This window comes from Lygodium microphyllum, chromosome 7, assembly GCF_053477565.2.
Source record: "Lygodium microphyllum isolate KBCC chromosome 7, Lygodium_microphyllum_v1.1.10, whole genome shotgun sequence".
Taxonomy (NCBI): Eukaryota; Viridiplantae; Streptophyta; class Polypodiopsida; order Schizaeales; family Lygodiaceae; genus Lygodium; species Lygodium microphyllum.
The window spans coordinates 90837400-90859744 of NC_141141.1; the positions used below are offsets into that span (position 1 = coordinate 90837400).

The window sequence follows — 22345 nt, forward strand, 5'->3', positions numbered from 1 at the left end:
AACTACTAAGTTTTAACGTAGTAACTAGGTATTGAGGCCAGGGCAATTAGATTAATAAATTTATTTGTAATATGATATATTAAAATTTAAGGAAAATAAGTGCCCTTCGAACGCAATGCTAGAAGAAATTTGTCTCTCTCCAAGAAGGGGAAAACTTTTCTTTTGCCTTTCAAATGCGTTTCTTGCAATATATTGGGATTCTCCAGGAGGCCAATAATGGCCGAGAAGGCTATGTAACGGTTGTACCTTCAATTCAGTGGTAATATTCTTTGCTTTGTCGAGTCTCATCTGTTTCTGTACTGGGATGCTCCTGTCTTTGCTTGAAGAGATGGCGACCGCAAGAATCAGTCCCCTTTTGCGCGGCCTTGCGTCGGAAGCCCTCAAAGAAGACATTTCAGATCGCACATTCTCTCTCTGTGTCTCTTCCCAGCAGCTGCTTGTGATGATCAGTCAGAGAAGCCGGCTATCCTCATGGCTCTGCTCAGCTCCTGCGTCGCTGGCGAGGTAACTCGAATTTCATAAAAGGAATTTCTTGACCAAACTAAAATAATCTAGTTGTCGTTGCTGTGGTTAGCGATGTCTTGTAAACACCGTCCTCCAAGCGTCAATTTGTCATGCCAATGGACGTTATTGCATCCCGATCATGCATACACAGCCCTGAAGGTTCTTACAGGAATCATGTCTATCAATGAATCCTTTATAACATCACTCATTGTATTTGTCATGCACAGAATAACATAACCGTTGTATTTGTGATGTACTTAGCTATTCTGTACAGAGTTCCTTGTAGTTTGTATTTTACCTCAGTGGGATTTTCTTCGAGGTGTTATTAATAGACTTTTCTTTTCTCTAAAGAAAAACCATTTACAACTGTAGATCTGACAGTCCACGCGAAGGCATGTTTCATGTCCCCTTGGAATACAAAATTCAAATGGATATCTGTATTTCTTACCATTTGTCAAGTGCTTGGAAATGGGCTTATTTTTCAGATGGAATTTTTATTCACTTGCTTGTTAGTTATCCAGTATCTTTGTGACAGTTCAAGATACTGTATCCATACATCCCCCTCACCATGCCAAGGTCCAGGTCATTTTCTGACGTTAGTGAGAAAGAGAGAGCAGACATGAAATTCTGTTAGAAATAAGCATAAATGGAAAGCACAATCAGGTTTCATCCTCTCTTTTCAATTTCTCACAAGATACATCTTATAAGGGGAGAGTTTGAAATAGATTGAATGTTGTGTCCGGCCATCCTTTCACTTACTTCCACAGAATTCAAAAGCTATGTGCACAAGATGGTCTTTAAACCACTTCATCCCCAGATTTTTCAAAACCAAATTTCGTACAGAACTCCCACCATATAATGGGGCAAGTGACAGTAGGTGTATTCATTGCCAGAGCCACTCTTATAGCATTTGGAATATTGATCAAGTTAGTTGTTGTGTGTGGATGTGATGTCCAGGGCTGTGTTTATGTATTGCTATATATTGAGGATTAGCACACTGTGTATTATGGGTTTTGCTTATTATGTGAATGGCATGCAGGTTGCTTTCCGTTTGCTTTTCTCTCCGCTAGGATCAAAGGTTATTGCTCGATCAGCATGGTAAGATCCCACCTTTTGTGAGCTGAATGTGAAAATGCAGCATTATATCGTTTTGGTTGATTCAGATGTGTTCAAATACAATCATGAAATCAGCTGGACAGTTTAGCTCAACATCCTGTAGGACTGTCATGGTTTGTTTTGTAGAGAAGGCTCCCATTTTTCAACCATGAGGGTTTTGTGAATGCTCTTTAACTGCTTTTTTGACAGCATTGTGGGTGGGTTAGCCTTTCCTGCGTATTTTTCGTTCAAAGCAATTGAACTGAAGGACTCACCCGAGCAAGAACATTGGCTATTCTACTGGACAGGTGTAACCCTTGTCTTCAATGATGCTAATATTATAGCATATTTGTGCTTACGTTTTACTAAACTTTGCTTGCAAATGCTTGACTATATTGTAAATAGGCTTGTTTTGGGTATCCCTTTGAAGCTGCAAGACTTGATTAGCAGGTTTTGTGAAAGTTTATAGGGAAGGATCAGATAAACACAATTGTAAGGCTTAACTAACTGCACATCTTACATATTCCATGTTGCGTACATAATGTCTGTAATTGAGGGTAAACTTTTGGAGGTTTTTGGGCTATTTATCTCAAAACAGCCACAAAAGTGCACTTGTGAGCTTTATGCAGTTGGACATCTCATATAGAGAATGTTGCAGAAGGAATTTGGTAACTTAGGTGATGTTCAAAAAAATGGATCCTCTTATGTGCTGTTTTTAAATGCTGCGACTGAAAGCTGACCAATGGTTGTGTAATGTTTTGTAAAAGAGAATCCATTCTTCCAAGACTTCAAAACAAGCAATAGAGATTCTAGTTCTGTTCACCGTATCTGTTGAGATTATGTACAGCTATTGCTACAGGTTCAGCAAGTCTGAAATGCACTATTCAAATGCATTTATGGTATGGGTATGGAAAAGTATCATAAGTTGATCATATGTGTTGGAATGCAACAATACTTGTTATTTTTGCGCTAACAAATAAACCTGAACAATAAAAGAGGTTTTGGGGAGGACTATGGTTATGTCCTCCACGGCACGGCACATGTATAGCATTTGAATTTACTCCCCAAGATTATTTGCATGGCAATCAAAACCCTGCTGAAAAGATGTTGAATCCTGATTCTACTTCTCTTGTAAACAAGCGATACAAGTCTTTGCCAGAGAATGAAGACGGGGAAGCTTGGTAGCTCTAGTCTTCATCTATTGAAGAGTTGTGATGTGTCATTGTTCTAGCTTGCATGTGGGCAAAAGCAGGTGTAAAATCATGCACACATCTTTAGCAAACACAACTATCCTAGGTTGAAAGCCAATACTTCACAAGTAATAAAAGACATGTTTAAAAGTTTCCTTTCAATTGAACAAGTTTAATCTTTTCTATTGGACTCATGGTACTTTTGACTTCAACAAGTTTGATGCAGAGTTATCGTGTCATTTCGCCATTACAATTATCCTTTGATGAGGCTTTGGTGGTTTTAAATAACTTTATGGAGTGAGGAGTGGCTTTACCATCAACTATGAGTTTCAGTAAACTTTTGGAAGAGATATTCATGTCCTTTGAAGCAAAGATAACATTCAGTGTGGATTTTTGCAGCTTAGATTTGAAAGTTTGAGGTTGTTTATTCAATATTGTTGTCGTTGCTCCATTGTCCCTTGGAATAGTTTGGAGTCTCTTTTGCAATATTGACAAGGATTGCCAGCTTTAAGCTCAAATTCATGGAGCAAGCTCCCATGTAAACCTGCCCTGTACAGTTCCCATGCAATCTCGTCCTGTTTCTCCCACACAGAGGGATTTCCCGTGGAAAAACAGTGAGAGAATCACTTTCTTTGTGCTGAATTGATCCTGCCATGTTGAAAGGAGAAGTGTGGCTGCTGTCCCCACTTCCACACATGCTCTACTTGCGTTCTGCATGGGTAGAAGAAAGAAAAACAGCAGCAAACTGATAAAAAATACTGAGAAATTGTGGCAGACTGCCATATGTGTGAGAGAGAGAGAGATGCAAATGGCAATACATGCCTTTTTGAATTTGTTCCCTCTCTAGAACTCCATTAACCATAGATAGAAGAGAGAAAAGCAGCAATAAATTGATAAAAGATGCCAATAAAGTGGGTGTGGGCTGCCAAAGGGGGGAGAGAGAGAGAGAGAGAGAGAGAGAGAGAGAGAGCCCCAAATGGCAATACATGTCTTTTGGAATGTAAATTCTCTCTCTAAAATCCCGTTTAATCACAAGGGGACTGCTTGGCATTTAAAAGTTGCTCATTGGAGAGAACCTTAAACATAACTTGCTTCTAAGGTCCAGACTTTCAATGTAATAATAAAAGTTTCACATTGAACCATACGCCTTTTGCCTTGCCCTTCTATTGCATTGCCCAATGTTAAATCCTTCAGTTTTAGTGCAATGATCACCATGCCTAGGGCTAGAAGTATTGTCAAGAGGATGTGTGTTTTTAATGCTAAGCTTTGGCATTTAAGTTGTGTACATGTGAGTACACATGTGAAGTGCAAGCTAGTTAAGTCATAGTGATGGCCTAAGTAGCCTAAGTAAACAGTGGGTGATATTAGTAAAAGTTAGTTGGATAGGTAGTTGTTGATACTATCATTACATAAAAGAAAATAATTGTATTTTTATTATTTTGCATATTTAATTATTTATTAAATTTGTTTCCTTTGCACTTACTAGATATAAAGAAAAGTGTATTAGAGTTGGCTACAATTGATGAGTGGTCATAGGCCATGGTGGACCCATGCAATGGGTTAAAGAAAATATAGTATACACTTTCACCTATATGATCCGATTGGGCACCTGTGATTGGAACTCAAGCATATGAAGGTCAAGCCAGACTGTAGAGAAGAGAGAAGTGTTAGGATACTTGTCATATAAGCTTTCAAGTGTTTTACCACTTGTCATAACTCATGGCATGTGGTTGGACACTTGTCTTATGCTACTTCACTTTTTCTTTTTGTACTAGATTTTCCCTTTCTCCTGTAAAGAGAGCTTGTTTTTTCTCATTTTACATAAGTTTTCTTGGTTGTAAACTCTTGTATAACAGTTAGACATACCTAAATTTGGGTTCATTTATCTACATCACATCCCCTATATCCTCCTCCTCTCGGGTCAAAATCATCAAATACCTCCATATTCTCTCTTTTTGTTGTTACTGCATAACCCACAAGCTCTACAATATCTAGAGATAGCATGAAGCTTCCATTGGCAGAAAGATCGATGTCAATATATAGTTACATTTGCACATGATTAAGAGTAAGAGCCAAATTTTCAGTAGAGTAGTACAAAATGATTCTAACAAATACATATATTATCCAAAATAGCAAGATTTTATATATAGTTATATAAATAAAATAGTTTCAATATAATAGACCAATAGAGTAATATATATTTTATTTTCACATACTCACATAAATATATGGTTTGACACTTAGACAAATAGTTACTTAGTACAAGAGTAAAGAGCCAAATTGTCAGTAGAGTAGTACAAAATGGTTCTAACAAACACATATATTATCCAAACTAGCAAGATTTATTATATAGTTATATGAATTAAATAGTTTCAGTATGACAATGGCCAACTAAGTAGTACATAATACTTATATAGGTAATGGTCAATAGAGTAGTACAAAATAATTAAACATATATATTATTCCAACAAGTCAAACTTACCCATCAATGTGGTAGCCAAATTTTTAAGCATTTAGATATAAAAATAATTAATGCCATGAAATAAGTAAAACAATTATTGTATTTGTATACAATAAAATATTACCAAGGTTAAAACAAGTGATAAAGATGAGCATAGAATCAATAAGGTTGTAGACATAGCGTATCTATTTTAGATGATAAAATACGAGATGAACTAGCTACAATCTATGAAGCCATCTTTTTTTAAAGGCACATCCTCATCAATTCAATTCAATTTGCTTGACATACACAGTTCTCATCTGTCTCAAGATTCCTTGTACATCTGCTTGCAACTTCGTTAACCTTGTACTTTCAAGAGTCTATGTAGTGCGTGCATCTATTTGTCATTTGTGGATTATAGTATTCTTTTCTTTCATTTGTATAGTTTCCACTTCAATAACATGGACAAGAAGCAAACTCCAATAAAAATTGTAGAAAAAACATTAGAAAAATTAAAAATAGTGCTCAAAAGATGGTTTAATTGAATTAGTATACAATAAAAACAAATTGACTAAATATGACTTTTGAGGTAATAGCTTGTATCGATGCGAAATCTCGTGTTTACTTTAAAAGCATAGTGATAACCATAAAAAAAAACTTAAATCTCACGTGATGTTTTTGAATGCGTAAAGGTGTATTGCTTGTATCAAATCAATAAGTAAAAGCAAGCCGTATCAATGGCAAACTCATGTTGAAGGATAAACAAGAAACGTGGAAAAAAGTCCATTGTTCTTTTATCCACGAGTTTCACAAGACTCTTGATGCTCGATATCCTCTCCAATAAATTCTTCTTACATCCCTTACATCCTTATGGGTCGTCATTGCTTCTTTGTAAGATGCTTTCTCATCATTATTATCATCCATAATAATCACATTGAAAACCATAGAAAGAACACTAAGACTACAATTCATAGACACATCAAGACTAGCAACAAGAGGCTTATTAAGGTCAACATCAAGACCATGATTTGAAGGTGCATTGAGACCAATATTAGACACATTAAGAGGCATTGCATTTGTGATTGCAAGAGAAGTAGACGCATCAGCAGATAGATGTGCATTAGTAGACACATTAGCAGACAATGCACTTGTGCCTATCGTATAAGAGAAGTAGACACATCAATAAACACATTTGCATCAATAGGTACATCAATAGGTACTGCATGAGTAAGCACATCAATAGGCATTGCATTTGTGCTTGAAAGAGTAGGCACATTGATAGACACACTTGCACGAGCAAGCATATCAATAGGCATATCAATAGGTACTGCATCAATAAGCACATGAGTAGACATTGCTTTTGTGCTTACAAGAGAAGTAGGTATCTATTGTATGATTACTTTGCACATATGGGGAGAGGAGAGACTCAAGCTTGTTTCTCGAGGCATCTTATCGTGCACTAGTTGCATCCCATTGCTAGTGGTTTTGTTACCCATTGATTATTGCTAGTGGTTTCCTTACCTTGGTTCATTCCATCGCTTGTATTTCTTCATGTTATTTGATTATCATGTTATTGTTAGTAGTCTAGTCAACTCATGAGTGAGTTTGGGTTGTGTTGGGTATTATTGAGTTTATTACGTATTTTTTAGTGGTCACTAGTGTGATTATTTGGGTATTTTATGCTAGCCGACCTAATTCCATTTATGTCTTTTGTTTGGCTTGTTTATTTAGGTTGCTTCTCCACACTCTATTATTCATCACTTGCTTATCCAGTGCATGTCCTGTGTAGAGAGGGAGCCGGTGCGAGTACCCACGCAGCCCTTATGGTATGTTGTTTTTGGAGCTTTTGAGTGTCCTACTTCTCTTTTAGTTGGTTTCGATGAGGACAACTATGAAGAAGTGGTGCTTACATGGGATAACAATGATGCCCGTGTATATTCTACCCTTCTTCGTTGCATCTCTAAAGAAGTTCTTTCGATAGTCAACTCTTGTAGGATTGCTCCAACGATATGGGCGAAGCTTCAGATGTTGTACAAGGCTCCCTTGACTACATGTACAATCACCCTTTGTGGATAGCCCTAGCAAATGAAGTTTGAGCCGAAGGATATTATTTAGTCATTTTTGCTTAATGTTACACATGTACAAGTCCAGCTTTGACACATGCAGTTCCCCCTTCTATAGGCTTATCTTGCGGGGACTGTGCTGTACAAGCTCCCTCTGGAGTTTGATGGAGTGGCCAATGCTTTGCGGGTCTAGATGATGTCGACCCTAGTGAGCTTTATCCATATGACCTTGATGCTACTTGAGCATGAGGGGTCTTTAAGGTTATAAGGACGACTTCCATCTTAGTATGGTGGCTTTAGTGAGGCCTTTGTAGCTTCAGAGAGGGGTGATAAAAAGAAGAAGTCAAAGGTTTAGTTCTCTCTCTAGTAAAAGGAGACATTTGTGCAAGAATTGCAAACAATTAGCAGCTTTAAGGAAGAAACAGGAGAAGAAGCAGCAACAAAAGAATATGGCCTCCTTTGTCGAGTCATTTGCCTCCTCTGACTTCGACTTAGATTATGTGGCCAAGGCCAATGCCAAGACACGGAAAGGATTATCTTCTTCAGACCAAGGGAAGGGCTTGTAGCTCCTTCTTTTTCTGCTTTCTAGTGTGGGTGATGCAATCATCCCTCATGACTCTCTAGTGCCAGAGAGGGAGTGTGAGGGTGGTAAGGTGGGGCATGTTAGTCTCATCTATACAGGTATATAGGTGCATAGGTTGCCAAGAGGGGCTTCTGTGACGCATTGATTGAAGTTTGGCAGGTTTTGAAATCTTGGAGTTGGAATTGACTTTGAGGTTATGATGGGCGGTTACTTAACAAAGAGTGGAATTGGCTCCTAATTTGAGCTCACACAAGGAGACACTTTGGCAATGGCCAAAGGCAGGGAATCTACATTCATGTATGCTTAGAGACATTTTTGATAGGATGATCATGTATGCTACTGCGAGGCATTGATGATAGACACACAGAGATGTTATGATTCTTCTCTATTTTCAGGTTCTGGTATGATTGACATTGATAATCAGTTTCTCTTCGAGACACCTTGGTGGTGACTTAATCACCCATTGCATGTGTATCCATGGTCCTATTTTGGTGGTCTTTGTTGTATGGACTATGACTCCTTATCATTGTATCAGATCACCCATGATCTGAGAGAGGGTGTTAGCAGTCTAGTTAGTTCATGAGTGTGTTGGGCATTGCTGAGTCTATTAGATATTTTTTAGTGGTCACCAGTGTGATTATTTTGGCATTTTATGTTGGCCAACCTGATGCCATTTATGGCATTCTTTTGGCCTATTTATTCAGGCTCCTCCTCCACACTCTTATCTTTAATCACTTGTAGATCCAGTGCACACCTTGTGAAGAGGGAGCTGGTGCCAGTGTCCACGGAGCTAGTGACTCACTATTGTACGCAATTGTCTCAAGCATACCTTCAAGTTCTCCTTTGAAGTGTTCTTGTGTTTTCTATTTCCTTTCTCTTCTGTTTTGTGTTCAGCAGTTTATTTCAGCATTCTTTCATGCTTCCATTGCTGCATTCACTTTTGACAGTTATTGTTCTATTGCTTATATTGTTCAGTACTACTTTGACATCTCCTTCTTCTCACTGTTTTACATTGTCTTTGGATGAGCTTCATGGATGAGCACAAAAAAATGAAACAACATCCTTCAAAGTATGGCATGATTCAAACAAACTTTTGTAGCAGCTTGCATATTTGCATTTGGCATGCTAATGAGTGGCATAGCACTATGTCACTAACTTGTTATTCCTATATACCATCCATTTGGTGCAGTTTTCTTGTACTTTGATCATGTGGCTGTAGAAATGTTGTCATTGAGCTTCCGAAGGCTGCCTTTTATGAGATGTGTAGTTCTTGAAGAGCAAGGCCCGATTTGTTAGTCTTTTTTCCATTTTTTTTGGTGTTAATTCCCTGTTGTGGGGGCTGGGACACAGAATGGGTTGTATTAAGGAAGATTCACTTTCTCAATTTATGGAAATGCTAGACAGTTGTGGTGTAAGTGTGAGCTGCGGTAGTGATATGCCAATGTATGAAATAAACTGGGCTTGCCAATCTGGCTCATGGTGAGTAGTAAATTATGTCTATGGTGGGACTAAAATTTTGTCAAGTAGGATCCATATGACAGTGAGAGGCAGGGACTGAAGGGAGGAAGGAGTGAGTTTGATCTATGTACTTTTGAAGGCAGTTTACGGCTGTTTCAGTTCTGTGGAGGTTTTTCTAGACAAGCTTCTGTCTTGGTATTTCAATGACTCATCCTTATATTATCCACGTGTTATACTTTTTCCTATGCATGCACCTCAAGACTTTGCTAATCTAAGTGTAACTAAGATTTATTTATGTTTTCATTCTGTAGGCTACCAGGTTATTATCATGCCAAGCTTGCTTTTCTTGTTTGGTTGCAACTTCCTTGCAAAAATGTAAGTCAAAACTGGCTTTTTTTTTTGTTTTTTTGGGGGGGGGGGGTTTTTAATAAATCGCCAAAGTAACCAATTTCAAAGTACTAAGATATGCCAAATTGGTTGAACCACTTAACATACTAGTTGAAGGGATAAATATGTCAAACCTCTTGTTAAGGAATGTGCTTCAACTTTTAACACTGATAAGCTTTCAACTTGACAATTGGGCTGTAAAAACAATCCTAAAAACATAATCCACTGACAAAACACCTGTGAGGTCAAAGCTGTCTACATATTAAGTGTCCATAGACTGCATAAGTCACTTGCATTAATTGGCACTTGGTGGTGTATGAGTGTATTGTAAGAGTGCCGACATCTAACTGTGGTAGTGATAGCTGGGCTGGAGGTGGGTGTGAGCCACCAGGGTGTAACCTGTTTAAAGGACCGATAGGCCATATTGTACTCTAAGATGAATGGCAGGACAAACCCCTGTCGAGTCAGACCTCTTTGGCAAGCACACCAAGGAATATCATTGCAGGAGCTTTGCAAAAACCACCATCATCTGGAAGCGGCCAAAGCTCTAGAGTAGCAGTCAGCTGCGATAGGAATGTCTACAATTAGAGCAATGGTGCTGCTATTTACCTTCGGTTGTAAGTTACTATTGATGCCATTGCTGCACATTGCTGTCCCACAGTTTGTACAGCCTTTTTCTTGTGTTTCTGCCAGTCCTACCACTTCAGAACTGCTGTATTTTGCTGCAGTGCTGCCAACTACACCTGCCTACTGTCTTGAAGTTTATGCCTGCTTTCTCCTTCATTGAAAAGATAAAAGATTCTCTGGTCTCTCTCTCTCAAGATAAAAGACTCTCGTCTCTCTCTCTCTCTCTCTCTCTCTCTCTCTCTCTCTCTCTCTATCGGTGGTTACCACTGAAGAAGAATGTCTCCTCTAGTAAAGAGACCAATCCAAAGAGGGGTTTGTAGCAGGGCACAGGTCTGGATATTCATAATTTCATAAAGAGGTGGTGATGTTCAGAAACCTTAAGTTGGATCACTAGTGATTGATGAAGGCACGCACTAAGTGCAAAATCAGAGAGCCAAGTTCTTGCGTACAGATCCTTTCGCAGCACATGTGATTGTATTGAAATTTGATGCACATGAGAATTGGTTTCAAGATTGGCGCTGCTCTGTGGTTAGAGGACTTTGCTTCTGATGGCTTGAGCTGTGACAGTTGGCTATTTGCATTCTTAGTTAAATTATGAGCTCCTCTTGTTTGTAGCAATTCTGGAGCAAGTGCTCTCATGTTACTGCAAAGAAGCAGAACTGCTTTGTTGTGGAAAGGGCCAATGATCTTGCTTTTGTTAGTACCAATTCACCTATGCTTTGCAAGAGTGTGGCTTCAAAGGCTGATCCTTCTGCAAAGTGGAGTTGGAGCAAGAGGAGGGAAGTAATAGTTATACAGTGGTTGGACTGAGTGATGATTCAGCTTGTATTTGTTCTATCATGTATGTCCTTCCCGGCTTGCTGTTTGACCCTGATTCTTATTACTTGCTTGTACTTCAGTCTGTCTTCAGCTTTAGTGGCATCTACTGTCCTATATCCTAGAGGCTGTAGGCCTTAGCACTTATATGGCAGTCTAATGCTGTCTCATCCTCTCGTGCCTGCTCCTTGGGTTTGGCCATCCCTGTCCCCATCCAATGTCTCTAACTTCAAGCTGCTTCAAGTCTAGAACAAGTTTTCCAACAATACAAAGAAGCAAGTACTGCAGGGGATGGGGAGAGGGTGGCAGGGGCCCTTTGGTGGGTTTGGCATTGAGACAGTTTTCAACTTCTCTTCTGACTCCTCTCTCATTGCCATTTCAGTTTGTCTGTCTAGTTGTTTGAAACTCATGATATAGGGCCCTGCAGAGACTATAGGTTCCTAAATTTTGTCGTTTGAAAATGTTTGTACGGTGTACCGCATACTGGTTTTAACGACTTCACCCTGGACAATTGTTGTCTACAATTAGGACTGCTAATGGATGTACGTAGCTTAATCTGGCAGTCATGAAAATAGAGAATCAGATTTCTTGCACATTTCTCTAAATAGCTTTTACCTCAAAAGTTTAAGCAGCCACTCCCTTGTGAGAGCCATTGGTTCTAGTCTTTTTAGTTGTGTGGTTTTTTCACAATCCAAGTGTTTCCTATACTTGGTTTTGCTTTGAGATGCATGATTATATATATTACAATTCAAGCTCTTTCAAGAAAAACATAAGAATGCAACTGTTCGGTAATAGCTCACATCTATGCTAGATAGGAAAGCATTCACTGAGTACTTAATTCTTTTTCTGCATCTTTTTGTACGTGCAGTTTTCCAATATCAGATGTCTCACTTATAACCCTCAAAATTTCAGGGATCACATCAAATTCTGCGCAGTTACATCCGCCCTTTGCTGCTGAAGTACCAATCTGTTTTGGATGCAGTTGTGAACAGCACTTGCAATGACATAGTAGGTTTCTCTTTCAAAGACCAAAGAGGGGGGGGCCAGGCAGGGGAGTTGGGTTGTGGGGGGGCGGCAGGAAGTTTTTATTTGGCACACAATGTCTTGATCCAAGGGTCTGCAGCTAAGAAACTGTTGTTTTGGTACAGAATAGTTTTGTTGTTGCCTACCTGCACGAGTTGAAGTTCTTGAAAGCTGTGACCCATAAGGTGTCCCAATATGGTGAGTCCTTATAGCATTACCCAAAACATGATGTTTGTGATGGAAAGAACTCACATTTTCTAACACAAGCCCAGGTTTTGCAGTTACTGGAGACGTTTCTGGTACATTGACTCATCCAGATGGGACCATTTCTAAGCCCAAGCTGAGCAAGAATCAGCAGAAGATTGGACATTCCATGGCGAGTTCTCCAGAATGTGATTGCAAAGTAAGGAAGTTCTAATTTGCATCTCTCTATTGCCATAGAAATTTCTGATAATTTGTATGCCTAGATTGCTCTGACAGGTGAAATGTAGACATTTTGAAACTTCTTGAGTTTCATCCTTCTTTTATTTGAGACATACATTATACCTTTTTGACATAGTGCTTATATGGTATAATTGCACATGAAAGATGGTTTATTTTTTAGCTTGTGTTTAGGAGATTCATACATCCACAATTTAATATTTTGCCAGAATGTAAATTGTTTGTTGCTCTTGCTATCACACATTCAATGTACAATTGAAGTGCATCAGTATGTCTTTCTTCTTTTACCAAAGGATGCTACTATTCAAGCTTCAAAATTGGAAGGTCCATGTTTTGCACCATCGCCTCTTTGTGAAGGGATCCTTTGTGAACAGATTTCTTTTTTGTTAAAAAATGACATTATTCGATGACAACTTTTGTGTTCTTCCTGGCTTATTGAAGGCTGAAAAGCTGAATGGCACCAATTAGACTTATGACTCGTGGGCTCTTGTCACTAAGTCTAGAAAAGGGGCCACAAATGCGAACTGTCATACCCTCCAACGTTTACATTTTTCGGTTTTGAGTTATTCTGGTCTCTAGTAGCCATTTTGTATGTGTGTGTGTGTGTGTGGCGCGTGCACGCGTGTGAGTGGGAGCACATGCATGCATATGCACAGGTGCAGATTTACACATGCATGTGTGGTTTGCTTTTTGTGCACATACGTGGCTTTGTATCTGCATTCTAGTACTCTTGTTCAACTGTATAAGCATTTAAAGAGTTTTCTTGGATATTTTGGGGGAACTATTCAAGTGCAAGACTTTACTATCGGCTATGTTAGAAGCTTAGATACAAAATCCAACATTGTAACGTATTTAATACACCTCACAAGGGATTGTATGAAATTAAGTGTGGTGGGATGAATGGCCCTAGAATTTTCGAGACCATGTTCAACTCACATTTTTGTGTGTGGTTTTGTGGTGGAGCTTGCAGAAAAAGGTAGTAGTCCTCTCTCTCTCTCTCTCTCTCTCTCTCTCTCTCTCTCCTATGCGATATCTTGTTGCAAAAGCCGTGCTAAAAGGATGCATTATCTATAATTTCTACATTATTGATAGTGAGTTTTGATGAAGTGTTTTGGATGAATGTGCAATATGAAATTGATACTCTTGGACACATTGTGTCTATTTGATATTAATCTATGCATGTGTACCCATGATATTTGTTTGGCATGTGTATGTACCCTATGGTTAGTGTTTTGCTTTGCCTTTTTTGGCCCTTTTTGAAATAAGTGGCTAAAAGTGATATGCTCTTGTTATGGATTGGATAACATGCACACATTTTGCATGCTATGGTACATCTTTTAAGTTTCCACACTTTATGGGATGTTGCCATGCATGGCAAGGAGCGCTTGTCCAAGTAGCACATTTAAATGTGAAGTGGCAAACACGTACAAGTTATATAGTTTGTGGAAAATTTGATCACATGCAATGTAAATACTTTGTATTTATTTAGCTATGGATAAGGATAAACAAGAACCAAATGTTTGGCAAAATAAAAGTATATCTCACATTAGGTGGGACTATATACAAAGGAGTTGGACAAGCAATAACTTGAACCTTCTTTGAATGTGAATATAGTATGGTGAGAAATACTTTGAGCAAAAATTATTGCATGAATAAAACGTAGGCGGTTGATGCCTTGATGCATGTAGTGATAATGATTTTTTCAAGGGAAAAGTTAGTTTGATACTATTTGTTGTCATTGATATGGATATTTGTATATAAATCAAGTGATGTATATGTAATTCCTTGGCCTTTATAATGGTAAGAATTGGACGTAGATTTGGGGTTATGCGAATAAAGATGAGCCTAACATAATGTATTTGCAAGAATGCAATCAATGTACTTTTGCTTGAAAGAGGATTTCTTTTAATAGATACCAAACATAGAATGCTTCACGTGGTAGGGATTTATATGTTGATTAGTGATGAGCTACAACGTTCCTTGGAGTAAATGCTTGGCCATGTTCACATAGTGGGGATTTGTATGTTGATTTGTTACAATGTTCTTTGGAGTAAATTGTTATTGGGGGTGGAAGAATAGTTACACACGACACAATATGGGTCAAATATGTGATGGTGTTGTTTGCTCTCTTATCACCTCTATGGAAAGAGGCTTTTTGACCTCAAGTCGTCTAGTTATGTAGCATGATGTTTCGAAATAAAGCAAACTTTTCAAAAAAGCAAAAAAAAAGTATGTGTGGGCTAGTGTACTATTCATGCTATATTAGACATGTATGAAATTTGTTGAATTTTGATTGGGGTGTTAGTCTTCATTTCCTTTTATCTTTATAACAATCGTGTAGGTCATGGTTGGTCTACACGAGTTGATGTGTAGAAGTCTTGACAAACAAAAAGAGAGAGTTAGTGTTTAACATAAGTGTTGACAAAGTTTAGTTGCAACTATTGGCTTGAGCTTAAGTTAAGCTATTCTTTGAAAATGATGGGGCCATCACATAGCTCATTTTCTTGGAGTGCTTTAGTCTTGAGTAGACATTTTGTGATGCTATTTGTAGAAGTTGGGTTGGCAAAATGGGCTAATTTTCAAGGGATCCTTGATAAAGTGTAATATTTCACACATTCTTGTTTAGTGAGTGATTGTTAATGGGCACCCTCAATTTATATTGGATTCCAAGTCAAATTCTTGAAGTTTTTATTCATCTTCTTTGTTGAGATGACATCAAGCTAGTAAATAACCATTCTAGAAGCATGGTTTGTTTGATGTGATGATGAAGTTAGGGTATCCTTAATGTGAGATGAATTTTTTAACTCTTTAGAAAGAAAAGATAAGATGCCCCTTGTGGATTGGTATGTATAATAAGCATTGATAAGTTATGTCAATAAACTAATAAAAGCAACCATCTCATCTCGAAAGCCTTTTTGACATGCATCCCCAGGTTCAAATGTATTTTGCAAAATGCCCATTGAAAGGATAATCTATTACTAGTATTCATAATGAAAACCAAAATTCAATAAGCTAAAACCTTGTGGCTTTGTTGCTTTAATATGTATATAGGTTCAAAAGGTTGTAACTCTAGATGGGTGGGCTAACATTTCATATATTCAATTAGAAAAAGGAGAAAAGATTATTTACTCCTATTTTCATCACACTTTATGTTGTCTAAAAAATTCAAATGGCATTTTAATGTGTTATTCATAGCCTTGGAGTGTTTCTAGAAAGCCAAGAAAGATGAAGGTTTAAAACTATGATGTATCCAAATTTTCTATACTTACATTTGTGTTGGTAAACTACCTTAAGACAAGATGGGCCGTTTCAAAATAAAGAGATTGTCTCATGACTCCTTGACCCTTAGATTATTGATAGGGGAGCACAATTTTATTGATCTCTACGTAAGTTTATATAAACGGCTTTGAGCTAATTAGGAAGTAGTTAAATTACCGGAGAAATCATTTTCATCTTCTTATATCTCCTAGTAGAGGTTCTTTAAGAGTAGAGGTACACTCCTAGTTAATCCTAAATAAGACATACTATAGAAGGAAAAAAAATAAAATCAAAGCTAACGGGTTGGTCAAAGTAGTCAAAGTATGGTCAAAGGAGTTGATGGAGGCTAGCTCATGGACCTTGGGAGAAGAATGAAATCAATAGAAGCTTAAAGGGTGCTAAAAGACATGCTAGAAATTTTTTTCAAAATATTATAGCACCTAAGGCACCGGGAATTCGCATTATGTTATATTTTTGTTAGAAAGAGAGCCAGGCTCACTCTTGTGAAAATTGTAATATCTCTCAGAGTGACAGTTCTATATTTTAAGCTTCTATTCATATATGTATTAAATAAATACGAAGCATGTAGATTTGTGGAAAAATCTGTCTATCATGACAAAATTAGAAAGCTATGGGCATGTAAAGGAAATGTGTTAAGACTTACAAGAGGCAAATAGTGGAAGCTACCCACCTAGGAAACCCTATGCATGTAATGTGTGAAATGAATAGAAACTCTCATTTTTGTGTGAACTTTTCAGCTCTTGCTCCACCTCTTCTTGCTTGCTTCGAAATGCGAGAGAGAATCTTTCTCCTGCTTATCTTATCGTCTTCCTCCCCCCCCCCTTCCTTTTTTCTTCTTATTTGCATGCCATGTGACATGAAAAGCTTCCATTACTTGCTTGAGAAAAAGAGAGTGAGGTATATGGAAGGAGAAGCTTCTTCTTTATTGCTTCTCTTCTTTCTTGGTAGTATTGAAGGCAAGACAATCGATTGTTTTGTAGATTGATGGCTTAAGATCTCGAGGATGTTACATTTAAATCATGAGACCATCAAGCTTCCTTTTCGCAGCTACACTACAAAAGGGAAGGGTGAGTTTGGTATGTCTCCTACAACCTTTGAATCATTTATACTTTCATTCATTCATGGGGATTGAGTGGAAAGGTAGCCTAAAACCATTGAGAAAAGTTTAACTCTTGAAAGAATAAGAGTCCAAAATAATATTTGGTTCCTCATACTATCACATGTTATATATAGGAATAGGAGGCTGTGAGTACTGAAACATAGATTGACTTTTCTTGCTTCCTAATTAGAGAAGGGATGGCTTGGTTGAAACATATACAAAATAGTTTTGGAAAACCCCTTACAATGGAATATGAGGTTGAGAACATTGAAAGAATTGAGCCATTTTCTCTCTGAATAGAGGAAGCTCTTTTACTTTGAAACACATGGATTGGGCAAGAGTGCTAAAATTGGAATGGAGCTACTAGAGAGTAGGATAGTATAAGGTTCTCATTGCTTTTCTTTTTCATAAAAGAGAGCATATAAATTCATAAAAGGATTCATCCCAATCTTATGTTTGGCTAAGAACCTTGAATACATCCATATTTTGCTTGGTTATACAGATTGGAGCACCATGTCATATTTTATTTGCAGTGCATGAATGTAGATATAAAAAATTGAGAATTATTCCATACTATTCTTAATGCTACTTTTGGGCATAACCAAGGTAGAAAAAGTGGTTCTAAATCGTGTGTATATCTAGCTAATATTGGATGCATTGTGATTACTCCTATGAGAAGTAGGAGTGTATTTTGCATCACCTTCGATCCCATCCCCTTGATATTGGTTCTTGCGTTGAAACCTTCATTATTCTATGGTCTTGAAATGTAAACACTATGCATGACTTCTAGAGAGCAAGAACTATCAATAGCTTAAGCATTGGGGTTGTAGGACATAATTGAGGTCCTCATTTTGATTGCCATAATCATCACCTTGATTGGAAAGTGACATTACCTCAAATGTTGGTTTTCATGATTAAAACTTCATATCTTTCTTACTCTTGGATTGAATTCCATCATGTTTAGTGTCTTCATGATGAGGGACACACAACTAAGAGGTTTTTTGGTCATTTTGTAACGTGCTATTAAATGAACACTTGACATCATGATTTGGATAGCCCATCAAGGGATAGTCCTACAACACTATTTGGAACTCCCTTAGAATATCACGGACATTGTTGCCTAGGCTCCCTTGAGTCTACCTCATAGGGAGGCTCCACTCCATACCCATGAGGATAGACTTGAATTTAAGGCCCCTAAACAATACTATGGCCAATTAGTGGTTTATTTAGCATCAATTATTGATGAGCAATTGCTTGTGCAAAATTGGCTTGAATCAAAGAAAACTCATTTTGCACTTGGTTCAAAGAGGGTGAGAAATGAGGGGGAGCTAATGTGTCAACCCCTTTGCCCATGAGGCAAAGTCCCACTTGAGCTCCCTAACGACACAAGGTTCGGATCTATAATATTTCTAAGACAATCATCATCCAATTCTTTCCGAAAAAATTCTTGAATCTAACACTTTTGAAGGAAAATCCTCAGTTTAATGAGACCACCCAACCAAATCCATCGGGGATTTGCCATCCTATTCTCATTTAAGAAGGGGTTTCTTCATTATTTAATTACATAGCATAGTTAGTGTAACATACAAAAACAACTTCTTTAATTAATCTAGTTAGCATGAGGTTTGTTCATGTAATTTATGCACAAACGAAAAGACAATATCAAACAATCTGTAGAAGAGAGTAACAATAATGTATTTATCTACACCTTCTCCAAGGTGTAGCATTCCTATCTAGAATAGGGTTTTCCAACATCCACAAATGTCTGGCCATGGAGGTTTTCCATCTCCTTCATAGGCCAAGTGTGGGGTGTTCTAAGCCTCCTTGACTCGTATGCTTCCTTAAGAGTGGTCAACATAATCCTCCAAAAAGTGCAATTGCTTTTAAAAATGGTATATATAGCAATCCCATTTATACTTAGGTTTCAAGTCAAGGTAACGTATTTCAAGTCCCTTCATGTACCATAAATACCTAAAGGCACAACAACTAGGATAAACTCCACACATACAATTTGTGTAGAAGAGCTATCATTGAACTTTTATCTAAGTGACAACAATCAGTCAAGTTAAAGACAAGACTAGTTCTTAGTAGGCAATCAACCCATTTTCTAGTTGTTGCATCAAAGCTTTGCCAATTTTACAACAAGCATACTTGAAGGCATTTAAGTTTCAGTCACAACAACAACATCAGCTTATCTTTGAGAATGTGCACGCTCAATTATTGGTTTCCCCATGGAGCCTTTTGGGAAAATTAAAAGCATTTCTACCCTAGGTATGAGTTTCAAAAGGGGTCCCCCGAAAGAAGCAAACTTGAGGACCTTCTTATGATTTGCAAGGACTCTTGAATCTTACTTTGGTCCATCTCATGGTCTCAAAGATTGTAAGTCTCTTAAGACATGATCAAGGAGACTTATTCACTTCACTCTAGTCTTAGTTCCAGTAAACCCAACGCGTTATCGTGATCCTTTGAAAAAGCATATTCTTTAAGTATAACTAATCATTTAGACCCAATTTATAATAACTTTAATATTCACAGGGCACAATTTACATAAATCCAATGTTCTTCTCAATTTCTCAACACAAAATGTCAAGGCATTTGTATGCTCTCCTAGTACGCGCATACAATTTCATGTAATACCTTAAGATACAAGGTTCTAAGGCACTTGATAAACTTTTGTAGCAATCAGAGTCATTGATGTCAAGTAAATTGTGCACTTTGAATTGGGAATACAACTCTTGGGTGTTATCTCAAACTCCTAGCTCCTTCACTCCCTTGAGTATTCCTTGCATTATCATTTCATTGGTCCTTGAATAGTTATTTAGTTAGTCTTTGCTACTTCAAGGTATTCTTCTAGTCTTCCTTTGATTCCATTCTAACCCTCTCCTTCTCCCTTCTCTCGTTCTCTCTTCTTTCCTTTCCCGAATTCTCTCTCTCTCTCTCTCTCTCTCTCTCCCCACACACACACACACACACACACACACACACACACACACACACACACACACACACACACACACACACACACACACACACACACACACAAGTCCCTCCCTCTCCCCCCATTTTAGAAACACATTAGCGTAATCACAGGCAACTCCCCTACCGCTTTTCCTTCTGTTTATATCTGATCGTGTTTATTATACTACTTGTTGAGATGGCAAGCTTAACATGTGCAGATATTGATGATGGACTGCCTGGCTAGATGAATTCACATGTCTACATTTAGCATGTTAGTGGTCATTATGATCCTCACATGGCCATTGACTTATCACTTATTATATTTAGTTTTTTGCACTTGCCTAGAGCTAGCATAGTTATAGTGCTAGTTGATTAGTATAGTCAATTATCCACTGTTAAACTTAGTAGGCCAATTTCCTTTATGTTGTATATCCTCTATATTTTTTGTGTACATTGTATTGTGTGAGGAAGAAGAAGAAGAAGAAAAAAAGAAAATATTTTGGCCTCCATTTCTCTTCTTGTGTTCTTAAGTGAGATTCCTCTTGTGTGTATGGTGTGTGTTTGGCAGAACAACTCAAGCAAGTTGCTCTACCATGAAGGCTGAAGTGAAGAGGAGAAGCAAAGATTCGAGCAAGAAAGCAATGGGTAAGAAGTTCTCTCATTCTTTCGCTCTTTCTCTTGGATATAGTGCTTGTGGAGGCATCGAAATTTGAGCATAGCAAAAATCTCAGATTGCTATGAGACTTGGTGTATGAGCAGAGCATTTTATATTCTGCACAACAATTTTAGCGTATACTGCAATCTTGATTGTGTCGACCGAAAGCAGGTGCATAGATTATAGATTTCAAATCGATAAGTTTCGAGTTGTTTGCTAGGAATTAAATATAAGTTTTATCTGTAAACAAGTTGTAGATTACATGTACTATTGAGTAGTTAATGAAAAAGGTTGCTTGGTGTATTGTTGTGCACTTGTTGTGAAAGGTTGCTTAGTGTATTGTTGTGCACTTGTTGTGAAAGGTTGCAGAAGACTTGCTTGTTGTTTTGTATCATTTTTATGATAATGGTAGACAATAGTGGAAACCCCCATCATTGAGAAGCTGGACAAGAATAACTACCCATCATGGAAGTTCTATGTAACCAACTTCCTTATTGGAAAAGGCCTGGAGACCCAAGAGGAACACCAAGGAAAGGGGGATTCTACTGCAAGAAAATCTATATTGTAACATCAACAAGCTTTTATTTCATTATTTTGATGACCAAAACAAGGAAAACAACAATTCTTCATGCAGCATCATAGTAGATATCTCCCATGGATTTGATAGAATCAACTATAATCTTCAACATCTTCATAGAATCCATCAATAGAACAATGAACATAAAAGAATACACCATTTTTGAATGGAAATCAATCACATAGTATTCATCTTCAATGTCTTCATAGTTTCCTCTCTCAATCTCTCATAAAAAGATACATAGTTTTCATAGAATTGGCTATCTCTGATTCTCTCTCACTCACTCTCACTCTCAATAATACATCATCTCCTCAGTACAATACTAAAAAATTACTCTCAATAATTCTTCTTAGGTCGTGGATGCACCTCCCAAGAGGTATGTCTGTGTCGAAGAGGCACCAGAGCCACTACAGTGTCTCTTCATAGCTCACTTCTGTCCCTGTCACTCCAGTCTTCAGCAGCTGCTTCTTCCATTTGTTTTAACTCTTTTGAATTTAGATTGATCCTTTCCAAAAGTTAGAAAACTTTTCTAAAGTCACACATACATTCTACATAACACTTATAGAAGATCTATGGAATAGAACAGAACAGGAACAGAGCAGAGATAGAACAGAGACACAGGTTCTACAAAAGATTTACAGAGGGTCACAGAAGGTCATTACAGAACGGCAGATCCTCATAACTCATAATAAAACCATTCCAAACTATAAAAAACTATTCAATAAGCTTCCAAAAGATTTCATCCTTCTTCAATAATCAATCCATGCTTCAATCATCAATCCATGCTTCATACAGACGAAAGTCAGAACAAAACAGAAGCTATACAGAAGGTATCAGAACCAATCAAAATCTCAACAAAACCTATCAGAACATCATAGAGCCTCATATTTCTACTAAGAATCATCATGAACTTCGAAAACATAATCAATATAATCTAAAACACTCTCAAACACTTCCATTAACAACCATACATCACTCTAAATCCATAAAAAATCAATCATTCAGACCTCAAAAACAACAAAAAGCAGTCAAAAATTCAATCTTTTTCCACTCTCAACAAGGCCTTGTAAGAAGAAAAGGAACTAGAGTTGAGTAATCTTATGACTGTAGATGAATTAAAGGCATGGAAATAATGAAATGCAAATGATAA

General features: G+C 37.6%; 1 protein-coding gene across 6 annotated transcripts; it reads left to right on the forward strand.

Moving 5' to 3' along the window:
- The first annotated feature begins 212 nt into the window (after positions 1–212).
- Positions 213–20828, forward strand: LOC148033685 (HVA22-like protein k). Of its 6 annotated transcripts, none has more exons than XM_087681640.1 (10): positions 213–504; positions 1544–1602; positions 1810–1907; positions 6961–7055; positions 9473–9528; positions 9645–9708; positions 12076–12171; positions 12312–12384; positions 12459–12589; positions 16887–16982. In XM_087681640.1, exons 1-10 carry the CDS (start codon positions 472–474, stop codon positions 16920–16922), a joined length of 741 nt encoding a protein of 246 aa, XP_087537766.1. In that variant the 5' UTR covers positions 213–471; the 3' UTR covers positions 16923–16982. The 6 variants fall into 6 exon arrangements, with proteins under 6 accessions (XP_087537766.1, XP_087537765.1, XP_087537770.1 ...); XM_087681639.1 differs by lacking the exon at positions 16887–16982 and adding an exon at positions 20532–20828 and having other exon boundaries at positions 214–504; XM_087681644.1 differs by lacking the exon at positions 16887–16982 and adding an exon at positions 13069–15712 and having other exon boundaries at positions 214–504.
- Positions 20829–22345: the final 1517 nt, after the last annotated feature.